General features: G+C 36.5%; 1 protein-coding gene across 3 annotated transcripts in view; it reads left to right on the plus strand.

Annotated features, from left to right (window-relative positions):
• SLC13A1 (solute carrier family 13 member 1) overlaps window positions 1–12,022 on the plus strand; it is a 119,975-nt gene that overhangs the window by 83,993 nt on the left and 23,960 nt on the right. For 2 of the 3 annotated variants that reach the window (XR_009403761.1, XM_059396488.1), the window contains exons 13-15: window positions 290–451; window positions 1,844–1,981; window positions 4,063–4,235. Coding sequence is in view for 2 of the 3 variants with exons in the window: in XM_059396488.1 (XP_059252471.1) it covers window positions 290–451; window positions 1,844–1,981; window positions 4,063–4,203 (441 nt within the window). In the remaining variant the exon portion in view is untranslated. Of the gene's footprint in view, window positions 1–289; window positions 452–1,843; window positions 1,982–4,062; window positions 4,236–7,683; window positions 8,496–12,022 lie in introns of those variants that run through there. The other variant, XM_059396489.1, reaches the window with a different exon arrangement.

The following is a 12,022-nucleotide window of genomic DNA, read 5'->3' on the forward strand; positions in this document are numbered from 1 at the left end:
CAAAATATCCATGTATATTAATTAGATAAAATTTAATTGAAAAAATGTGGGAAGACAATTTGAGTTTCCTAAAGCATGTCAATACTATTAAAATAAGAATAATTGAGAGCTCTTCCATGTCAAAGCTACCTAGATCTTCCAAACCATGAAAAAATATGGAAGATAAAACTTCAACTTTAGAAACTGAGTTCTTAGAGCAAGTGATACAATTTATACATTTAAATTGTGTCTGCTTAAAATGAATTATTAATGAATAATATTTCTTTTTTTTTTCTTTTTTTTTTTTTAGGAGTCAGGACTATCTAAGTGGATAGGAAATAAATTATCTCCTCTAGGCTCCTTACCAGTATGGCTAGTCATTTTGATATCTTCTTTGCTCGTCACATCTTTAACAGAGGTAGCCAGCAATCCAGCTACCATTACCCTTCTTCTCCCTATATTATCTCCATTGGTGAGTATCTCATTCATCTGCTTTTATACTCATCCAAAGAGTAGTGTTCTACTTTGCTGGTTTTCATATTGTGGTATAGAATTAATTTTTGGCATGTATGATCTTCCTATAAGTAACTTAGAGAGTGATCTTTATTTGCATTAATACGTTTTTAGGAGACCTAACTCAGGAGAACTCTTTTCTTCCACATTCAAGCAGCAGGATCTTAAGAGAACCACTTCCTTTCTCTCTGCCCAGATTTTTCATTCACACACAGTGGGAGGGTCAGCCTAGATCCTTTCCAACTGTAAGACTTTGGGAGTCCATGTTTCCCGGCAACTTCAGTATTTAGATCTCGAACACTGACACTTCCCTCTCCAGATTAATCCTCAATTTCTGAGAAGTGGTTCATATAAATGATTTGCAAGTGAATGAAGAGCTAGGCTTATATTTCAGGCTTTAAGCTGAAATATCTTAGACACAGTTTCCTACAGCCCGAGAAATAATTTTAAAAAATAAGTGAAAAGTGGATTTGTAAGGAGAGAGAGGAAAAGACAATCTTCCTTTTTCCTCCCCACCTAGCTAGCAATTACAAGAAATAGCTGAGGTAAAATGTTTGTCTTATTGGGGCACCTGAGTGTGGTAAGAGGATAGCACTTTAAATTAAGAAGGATTGTCCTTCTGGAATTGTTCCTCTACAGCTCAAGGGGCATATGTTGGCATTCTTGAGCTGCTGCTTCATGTTAGAGAAGAAATGTAGACAGTTTATATGGGTAAAATATCATTTTACTTCTCAACATAGCACAGTTAGAAAATAATGTGATAAATTAAGAATAGTAGTAATTCTTCTTCTGTGATGATCCCTAAGCCAATTTTAAATTATACATGGCACAGAGGCAGAAAAGTTAATGGAATAATGAGAAGCTTTGGAGCCAGAAGGATCCACGGCCCTTCATAAGTTCTCCTGCTTGCCAGCTTTGTGTTTGGGCAAGTTACTTTAGCTTTTCTGGGCCTTAGTTTCTTCGTCTGTTATTTGGGGCTATAGTAGCCATCTTATGGGTCATTGGGAAGATTCAGTTATTTTACATAAATGCACACACTCACAGAGCACCTAGCACTAGATAAATAATAAATTGTTTCTGTTTTTATTTAGCTCCTAGAATAAATGATACTTTATTTTCTAAATGAACTGAGCTATACTACTTAAATGGGCACCAATAACCATATAAAAAAATAAGAGGAAGAGACATTTCTGAAAAATACTCTTCAAGTCATAACTGCATTTGTGTGTATAATATTGTGTTTAGATTTTAACCTGCTTCTGGGAAAGCTTATCATAATGATTTTGTTCATTTTGATACTTGGTGCCTACCTCAAAATTTTACTTAGACTCCTTTTTATCTTTTCCAACAGGCTGAAGCCATTCAAGTGAACCCTCTTTATATTTTGTTACCTTCTACTCTGTGTACTTCATTTGCATTCCTCCTTCCAGTAGCAAATCCGCCCAATGCTATTGTTTTTTCCTATGGCCATCTAAAAGTTATTGATATGGTGAGTGAGCTGAAAGAGCAATCAGGTCCAATAGACATTTTTATTTGTGATGTCTTGGATTACCAACCCTTTTACACACTAATCAGCTGCCAGGAGAAGCCTGGCTTGAGTTCTGCTTCTAAAGGTGAGTACATGATTGGTCACAGAATCGTTTTTAAGAATGATAACCAGAAGCAAACTTGCCATTTGAATTTGCAGTCACAAATATAGCGATACTGAATGCATCAGTAATGTCCTAAAAAAATGAAAAGAGCATAGAATATGTTTAGCACAATGGCTTGAAACTTACATGTCAAGACCAGGATCCAGTTTGACATAGGCAAAAGGAAGAAATAGGATTCAAAAAATTCAGCAATCACACACTTTGGTTTTCTGTCACAAATATTTTGCAACCAATACTTGCTTCAAACAATACACTGGACTCAGTACCTGCCAATGAAAGGTCATCTTTCTTGTTTTGATTCTAATAGTGGCACCTAAATAATGGGACATTTAAGTGATAAAACATAGGCATTTTTGCCAATACAAAAGTAGTGGTAGTCCAGGACTAGCTTGAGAATATTCTAGTCTACCACCAATCTTGATTACCAACTTCCAAACCAAACAAGAATATAACGAAGTAAATTCAGTGAGTTTACATGCAAATGCAGTTCCAAGTAAGTCCCAGTTCTCTCCTTCCACACACAATGCTGTCCCTAACCCCCTGCAATGTAAAAACTCTGGAAAGGTCTCTATGCAGAAGTTACATAATATCCTTTTGAAAAAAAATTGTGCATAAGATAATATAACCAGTGTCCAGTATATGTGAATTTAAAAAAATAGAGCCAGGATTCTGGAATAAATGAGTGGCTTACATGGATAGTAAAGGGGCCTCTGTGATAATCATTGCTAGTATCCCCTTTTGCTTTGGGGCTCCATGTTTTATTTTTATTTATTTATTTTTTTTTTTTAAAGATTTTATTTATTTATTCGACAGAGAGAGATCACAAGTAGGCAGAGAGGAAGGCAGAGAGAGAGGAGGAAGCAGGCTCCCTGCTGAGCAGAGAGCCCGATGCGGGACTCGATCCCAGGACCCTGAGATCATGACCTGAGCCGAAGGCAGCGGCTTAACCCACTGAGCCACCCAGGCGCCCGGGGCTCCATGTTTTAATACAGAGAATTATCTCTCTGTAAAGAGATAATAAATATTTGACATTCTAGGCCATATGCTGTCTGTCACAACAACTCAGTTCTGCTGTTGTATCATGAATATAGCCAACAACAATATGGAATCACCATGGGTGTGGTGGCATAAAACTTTATTTACCAACACAGGTCATGAGCAGTAGTTTGCCGACCTCTGTTTTAATGGATAGAAAGCAAATTTGAAATTTTTAGTGGATGCCAGGATGATGATATAAGAACCAGAAAAATGAGAACTCTAAGGAAGATGAATAGAAGCAGCATTTTATTAAATCTCAGTAAGAGAATACTGAAGGCTAAACTAATAATAGTATTGAGTGAATATGAAGGATCCAGTTGTCATATAGTGACCTGAACCTTATCCACTGAAATACAAGACCTCAAAACTCATATTCTGATTTAACATGAAATGACAAATTTTTAAAGGGATTTTTTTTTTTTAATATCATAATGACTCCATTATATTCCTAAGAGAAGCCTCCTAGAATCTCCAACTAAATGTCATTTAGTTGGGGACAGAGTCTCTCTCTCTCTCTTTTTTTTTTTTTTTAAGATTTTATTTATTTATTTGACAGAGATCACAAGTAGGCAGAGAGGCAGGCAGAGAGAGAGGGGGAAGCAGGCTCCCCACTGAGCAGAGAGCCCGATGCAGGGCTCAATCCCAGGACCCTGGGATCATGACCTGAGCAGAAGGCAGAGGCTTTAACCCACTGAGCCACCCAGGTGCCCCAGAGTCTCTTTTGACATGAATGGAAGAACTCATTGTTCATGAAATGACAATTTATACTCATCATTTATAATGCATATAAATCTGACTTGTACTTTCTCCTGTAGTATTCTGATTCTCCTTTAGGTTTTCTCTTCAGAAAACTGACATTTATGCTTTTTTCCTGTTCAAGGTTAAAGCTGGACTTGGTGTTAACATTGTGGGTGTTGCTGTGGTGATGCTGGGCATGTCCACCTGGATTGGGGCTATGTTTGACCTCTCTACTTATCCTTCCTGGGCTCCTCCACCAGTCAGTAATGAGACTATGCCATGACAAGCATGAATCCCATGACTGACTGTCGTATGGTGAGTTTTGAGAACCATTGAGAATCCACTGCAGACTTGGCACTGGAAAATTGATGACACATCTATTTTTGTTGTTACATCACTGCTGTAGTTCCAGGAAACAACCAAAACCTGATGTCATAACCCAGAGTTCACAATCCCTTTGAGATGCAACCAAAGAGCATCTACATGCCTTTACTAAGAAGCCCACAGCTGAGATTTTGCTCATGGACCATATGCATTCTGCTTCAACATAAGAATAATCTATTAGACGATCTTCAAAGAGATTAGGTGATTTGCTTCATTTTACAGTTTGGGTTTAGTGTAGCATTTCAAACATCAATTTATTATTTTAGAAACTTCCCATAGAACTAGGAAATAAAATATACCGATTAATTAGGTACTTGGATAAATCATTTCTGTAGTGTTGTTGAAGGGAATTTGTTGAAAAACCCAAAACTATGGCCAGCTGGTGGTGCAGAAAAAGGTTTAATCTGATTGAAATATGCATTCTCTCATTTTAAAAAGTACCAGATTATTCTTGATGTATGCATATAGTATGAAAATTGAAATTGAATTAGTAGTTTCAAAATTATAGTTGAATCCACTAAACAATAAAAAACTCAAGGATAAGGATTAATTTCTACTTGGCCCTATGTTAGATTAATATAATTCACATCTTTAATATCTCAGTGCACTAAGAAATGCATTTTGTAGAGCTGTGAATAATGCTTGTTATGATTTGCACCGTTAACACAGTATAGTTATAAAAGAAAGCTAAACACTATAAAACAATTAACACGTTTATGTATATGTATAACAGTTTTGCTTAAGTATTTATCTTACTTCAGAAATATATAAAGTCAAGGGCATCCGAGTGACTCATTCAGTTAAGCATCTAACTCAATTTCAACTCACGTCATAGTCTCAGAGACGTGAGATCGAGCCCCAGGGCAGGCTCCATGCTGGGCCTGGAGCTTCCTTAAGATACTCTCTCCCTCTCCCTTTACTGCTGCCCCTCCCTCAAAAAATAAAAAAATAAATAAATTTTAAAAAATTAAAAAAATAGAAATACATAGTGTCATATGTAAAAAGAGGGGATTCAGGAATTTAAATAAATTATCACTATGTATAGAGACAAGAAAAGTCATGTAACTCCATTATTACCAACATTGAGGTGAAATAGCAGATAGAAAATAAGAATAAAAATTTACAAAAGAAAAAATAAATTATTCATGGGCAAACAAAAAGGAAAGGAAAAGAGATGTGAACATTCAAACAAAAGTGGGAAGAGACTAGTCTCCTAATACTCAGGATGTGAAGAGGAATGAGGTCTATTGACATTCCAAAATCAGACTTACAGGGAGAAAAATGACAATCAAAAACAAAATATTGCATGTGCAGTCAGGAAAAGAAGGAGAAGTTAAAACATAACAATTCTCACACTAAAAATAAAAAGGAAGACAGAACAAGAAAATACCTTTGGTATTTTTAAACTTTGCAGAAATAATCAGGCCTGGTTTGGGTTTTTTTGCAAAGGACAGTATTTATAAAGTTGTTCTTAAAAATAAAATATAGTAAAAAGTTTCTTAAAAAGGAAGACATTTCTTTAAAAAACTATATGATAGATTGTCCATTATTTGTTTATTAATTAGTGCAAATTTTATCATTTTTTAAAAAGTTGTCCATTTAAACCTTAGAATACAGTGCTTCTTTATGTATATCTTCTAAGTTCCCTCTGTTTGCTTGTTTCTTTCCTTATCATATGTTGCACATTTACTTATGATCAATAGTGTTTCTTTTTGGCTTTTTTCCGTCATTCAATTTATCACTGCTGAATTATATTATGTGATGAATACATTTTAATTATGAAAAATGAAATGACTTTCCAAATTAGAATGAGTAAGTTTTGCTCTCAAGAAAATAATATAAGCATTTCAACTTAAATCATTTTAATGAATTACTTCCAACAGCTGTCAGTACAGGAAAAATAATACTTAGTCAAAATTTGTTTAAGTGAGCCATATCATTCTCTTGCTACATCTTTCTGTTTAGTTGCTTTATCAAAAATGACTTAAGTCATCCATTTCACATTTGCCCTATTTACATCAAAGTTCTCAAACTATTTTAGTTTGAAAGTTATATATTGTCTTTGAAAGTTTCCAAAAGGGAATCTGAACAGATGATCAAACAAATCTCTGTCCTCCCGCTCTGTGGCAGATAGTGTTTTTGTTATTATCCTGATCCTTACTTACAGGTTAACTAGAAATCTTTGTCACTTTATATCCCAGTATCTTACTTAGGATTGGATCTTTCTAGATAATAGTAGCAATTTCACTAAGTGCCTATTTACTGTCTGTTCATGCAAGTGCTTAGAAGACTCCACTGGCTTATGTGTATCCTTCACTCCCCTCAACTGCCTCTGAACATGTCAGCATCTCTAGAATTCAGACTTCCTTCTTTTCAAGTGACTGCACTCTGTCCACCTTACCCAAGTAAGCCTTACCCAAGGCTTTGTTCTTCTTTTCAGCCTGAGAGGTTGGGAAGTACACTTTTAGCCAATGGTACTAATTAACCCTATTAAATAACCCTATTACATAACCCTACTCATTAACCCTATTAAAATCCTATTTTAAATTAATAAAACAATATCCCAATGCCTTAACTATTTCTTCACATGTGTACTACATGATATTATATTTTAAAGATTTATTATTAGATGTATTATTCTATCTCTGTCATGGCTAAATATTTTGGTAAGGACCTTTGTGATTCTTTTGTTCAAAGTTTTATTTGATTTAGTTAATGAATGACTGTCTTTGCTTGACTATGTGGATTTTAGCAAATTAAATGTTTTTGTTTTTGTTTTTGTTTACTTTTAGGAGGGGGATGGTTGTACTAATAACAAAAAAATAAACCCAAACAAACTGGATTAGTTTTAGTACTCTGACATTATCTGAAAAGGAAAAGTTGAAACTATTACTGTAGGACACCATTAGCCATGTTACTCAGAAATGAAGCAATTTAATCAAAGTAAAAATTTACTAGGCAAGTTTTGGAATGCAGATATCAAAACCACAGGACCCCATTGTAGAAGTGAAGACCAGAATAGCCCAAGGGTAAATGGTAAAATAGCATATAACTAAAGCAGAAATTAAAGGGTTTTTTTTCAAATACGGGGATCTTCATTTGCCTAGAAAAAAAGATATAGCATTTAATAAAGAAATAAAGGGGATTTTCTTACTTATAGTATGCTTGTATAGATACTAGAGGCAGTTTTGGGGGGAGTAAATCTTAAAGCTAAATGATAAAAAATATTGTATGACATACATTCCTGTGTCAGCAAGAAAATAATGTAAGTCTTCAAAAGAAAAAGATGATGGGGCACCAGCAAGAATTCAGACACTTAGACAAGGATTAGCAGTGGCAACTTCTAATCCCTAGAGATCTCAAAATTTTCTTTCAATAGGCCCACGGAACAAGGGATGGAAGACAAAACAAGGACCCAAGCAAGTTGTGGGTTGTGTGGAAAACTACATATTATGAGGATCTCAAAGGACTATTCTCTGAGAAAATGTGAACCAGGAGAAAAAAGTCCCATGCTACAAAGGGAAACATCAAGAGGACCTTAATGTTTTGGTCTATGCATTGGGTAGAAGGGTAAAATCTCCCTTGAGAATTCGTAATTGTGCGGGTTATGGGCCTAAAGTCTGAATACCAGTGTATGTGGGGGGATAAAAAACCTTAATCTCAAACTTTAAAACAATCCTGGGTTGGTAATGTGCCTAAGTACCTGGCAAAAGAAGGAACACCTTCTTCAACCTGGGGCTCGAAGAATTACTAAAGTTAAATCTCCATGAGAAATGGTAATCAAAATTTGTGAAGTCTGCCAAGACATAAAATATACTGTTCAAGAGCCACATATACAAAAGAGACAATCCAAAGTATAGACAACAGATATTCTAATTGTCAAATACAGACTATAAAATGAGGAAGTGTGTTTGAAAATATAAAAGAGGGTATTGGAAATACAATAATAGTGGTAGGCAAAATTCTAAAAATGTCTCCCTACAATTTCTGTCTCCTGATTATTCAAACACTAATCTAGGTACTGCTGTGAGGGAATTTTGCAGATATAATTAAGACTATTAGTCAGCTAGCCTAAAAATATGCAGATTATGCTGGATTATCCAGGTGGTGCTAATGTGATCCTTATGAGCCTTTAAAAGCCAAAAGAGGAAGGTGGAAGAGTCAAGTGGGTAAGATGAGGCAATGGGAAATCAGAGAGTTTTTTTTTTTTTTAATTTTTTATTTTTTATAAACATATATTTTTATCCCCAGGGGTACAGGTCTGTGAATCACCAGGTTTACACACTTCACAGCACTCACCAAATCACATACCCTCCCCAATGTCCATAATCCCACCCCCTTCTCCCAAACCCCCTCCCCCCAGCAACCCTCAGTTTGTTTTGTGAGATTAAGAGTCACTTATGGTTTGTCTCCCTCCCAATCCCATCTTGTTTCATTTATTCTTCTTCTACCCACTTAAGCCTCCATGTTGCATCACCACTTCCTCATATCAGGGAGATCATATGATAGTTGTCTTTCTCTGCTTGACTTATTTCGCTAAGCATGATACGCTCTAGTTCCATCCATGTTGTTGCAAATGGCAAGATTTCATTTCTTTTGATGGCTGTATAGTATTCCATTGTGTATATATACCACATCTTCTTGATCCATTCATCTGTTGATGGACATCTAGGTTCTTTCCATAGTTTGGCTATTGTGGACATTGCTGCTATAAACATTCGGGTGCATGTGTCCCTTTGGATCACTACATTTGTATCTTTAGGGTAAATACCCAATAGTGCAATTGCTGGGTCATAGGGCAGTTCTATTTTCAACATTTTGAGGAACCTCCATGCTGTTTTCCAGAGTGGCTGCACCAGCTTGCATTCCCACCAACAGTGTAGGAGGGTTCCCCTTTCTCCGCATCCTCGCCAGCATCTGTCATTTCCTGACTTGTTGATTTTAGCCATTCTGACTGGTGTGAGGTGATATCTCATTGTGGTTTTGATTTGTATTTCCCTGATGCCGAGTGATATGGAGCACTTTTTCATGTGTCTGTTCGCCATCTGGATGTCTTCTTTGCAGAAATGTCTGTTCATGTCTTCTGCCCATTTCTTGATTGGATTATTTGTTCTTTGGGTGTTGAGTTTGCTAAGTTCTTTATAGATTCTGGACACTAGTCCTTTATCTGATATGTCGTTTGCAAATATCTTCTCCCATTCTGTCAGTTGTCTTTTGATTTTGTTAACTGTTTCCTTTGCTGTGCAAAAGCTTTTGATCTTAACAGCAAGGCAGAAGAAAGAGAAATTAAGGAGTCAATCCCATTTACAATTGCACTCAAAACCATAAGATACCTAGGAATAAACCTAACCAAAGAGGCACAGAATCTATACTCAGAAAACTATAAAGTACTCATGAAAGAAATTGAGGAAGACACAAAGAAATGGAAAAATGTTCCATGCTCCTGGATTGGAAGAATAAATATTGTGAAAATGTCTATGCTACCTAAAGCAATCTACACATTTAATGCAATTCCTATCAAAGTACCATCCGTCTTTTTCAAAGAAATGGAACAAATAATTCTAAAATTTACATGGAACCAGAAAAGACCTCGAATAGCCAAAGGGATATTGAAAAAGAAAGCCAACGTTGGTGGCATCACAATTCCGGACTTCAAGCTCTATTACAAAGCTGTCATCATCAAGACAGCATGGTACTGGCACAAAAACAGACACATAGATCAATGGAAATCAGAGAGTTTTAAAGCATGAGAAGGACTGAACTCATTATTGGTGGTTTTGAAGACAAAAGGAGTTTTAAGCCAGGGAATGCGGAAAGTCTCTAGAAGCTGAGAATGACCCCTGATTGAAACCCAACAAGAAAACAGAGGCCTCAGTCCAGCAGGTACCTGGAACTGAAGTCTGCCAACCACATGGGAAGCCTAGAAGTAGATTCTCCTTAAGAGCCTCCAGTCAGGAACGCAGCCTGCCAGATACCTTGATCTTGGTCCTATGAGACTTGTTTTGGACAGGTCTGTTCATCTACAGAATTTTTAAATAATAATGACTGCTGTTTTAAGCACTAAATTTTTATGTTTTGACAACAATAGAAATTAAATATAATAAGGAATGAGAGACTATGAAAAGTGACCCGATAGATCTGAAAAAGTATCGAATAGAAATTTTAGGGGCACCTGAGTGGCTCAGTGGGTTAAAGCTTCTCCCTTCGGCTCAGGTCGTGATCCCAGGGTCCTGGGATAGAGCCCCACATTGCAATCGGGCTCTCTGCTCAGCAGGGAGCCTGCTTCCTTCTCTCTCTCTACCTGCCTCTCTACTTGTGATCTCTGTCTGTCAAATAAATAAATAAAATATTTAAAAAAAAGAAATTTTAGATATGAAAAGTATAATATTCTAATTTCGCTCTCAGGTCCCCATTTTTCTTGGCAGCACAACACTTCATCTAATTAAATCCAAGCCAAATTCTCCACTTCAGTGTTTTAACTGATTTCAGAGTTTAACTTAGTCAACTTAGTTTTTGTTTTTTAGAGCCTCTCTCTTATTTCCTTCAGTGTAGGGTTTTATCTAAGTTTTATAGACTGTACATATGAAACTCTAACTGGGCAGCTAAGATGCATCTAGTCTCTGCATTTAGACTGGCTTCCACTGAGAGATACAGTCCTCTGAAGTGTACAATTCCCATTGGTTTCATCATTCACTTCTGATTTGAGGATCTACTCATGCGACTCACATCATCCCTGAAATCAGCATCTCTTCATCGCAACCACAGCCCTATTGATCCACCACTGCAAGAGCTTACAGGACTTTGGATGCTCTCTGCTTCTCTCTGGGGTCCAAGCAGTCTTAGGAGGAAGGTGTGTCTAAGCCCCAGCTGTGCTTAGATCCTCCTTGCCATTAGCCTGACTCTTCTGCAGGACTCCATGTTAAGTGCAAGGGAAAGAGAGCCTATAGCTCACATCTTATACCCAGAAGAGTCAGTATATTAATTAATTCATGGCACAAAGAATGAATGTAACCTATAACCACAGAACAGAACACATCAGCCTAGCTCAAACAGAGACCAAAACCATTGCCTGTCTAAAGCAGTGTTTATGATCAGAGGATCTAGAGGGTGACTGGCAGGACTGAATTCCTGTTCTACCACTCACCCATCTCATCCTCAGATATGTTAGTTAACCTCTGTATGCTGCACTTTCCTCATCTGAAAATGGGCCTCTGGAGGCAGAAAGATATTTTCATAGAGTTATAAGGATTAAAGGAGCTAATACACAGAGAACACTTAGAGCAGTAACTGGCCATAATACAAGCTCAATATTAGATTGCATTCTTATTAATGTATCATTTTTATTCCTTATGATGTCACCCAGAAGTAATTGCACTCATATAATCACAGCCTTGGTCAAACTCCTTCTTCAGAAGACCCTTGGCCAGGATCTCATTGAAACCTTAGATTTAAGATAGAAAAGTTACTCCTAGCTTATAACACCTAAGGGAGATTTCCAGAGAATCTTTCCATTTTTACCCAATTGGTTCTTGATTGAGAGAGAACCTTGGAGGTAAAACAGTGAAAAAAGTATGTAGCTTTTAAAATCAGTCTCCATTTATACAATTCAGCACACACACAAAAAATACGGGAAAATTAGGCACTGTATACAATACTACAAACCAAGTTCAATAACTCTTTGAAATAATGTGGCATGTTGGTATCGAATGAGCCTCTCA

The sequence above is a fragment of the Mustela nigripes genome, chromosome 4 (genome assembly GCF_022355385.1).
Source record: "Mustela nigripes isolate SB6536 chromosome 4, MUSNIG.SB6536, whole genome shotgun sequence".
Classification (NCBI taxonomy): Eukaryota; Metazoa; Chordata; class Mammalia; order Carnivora; family Mustelidae; genus Mustela; species Mustela nigripes.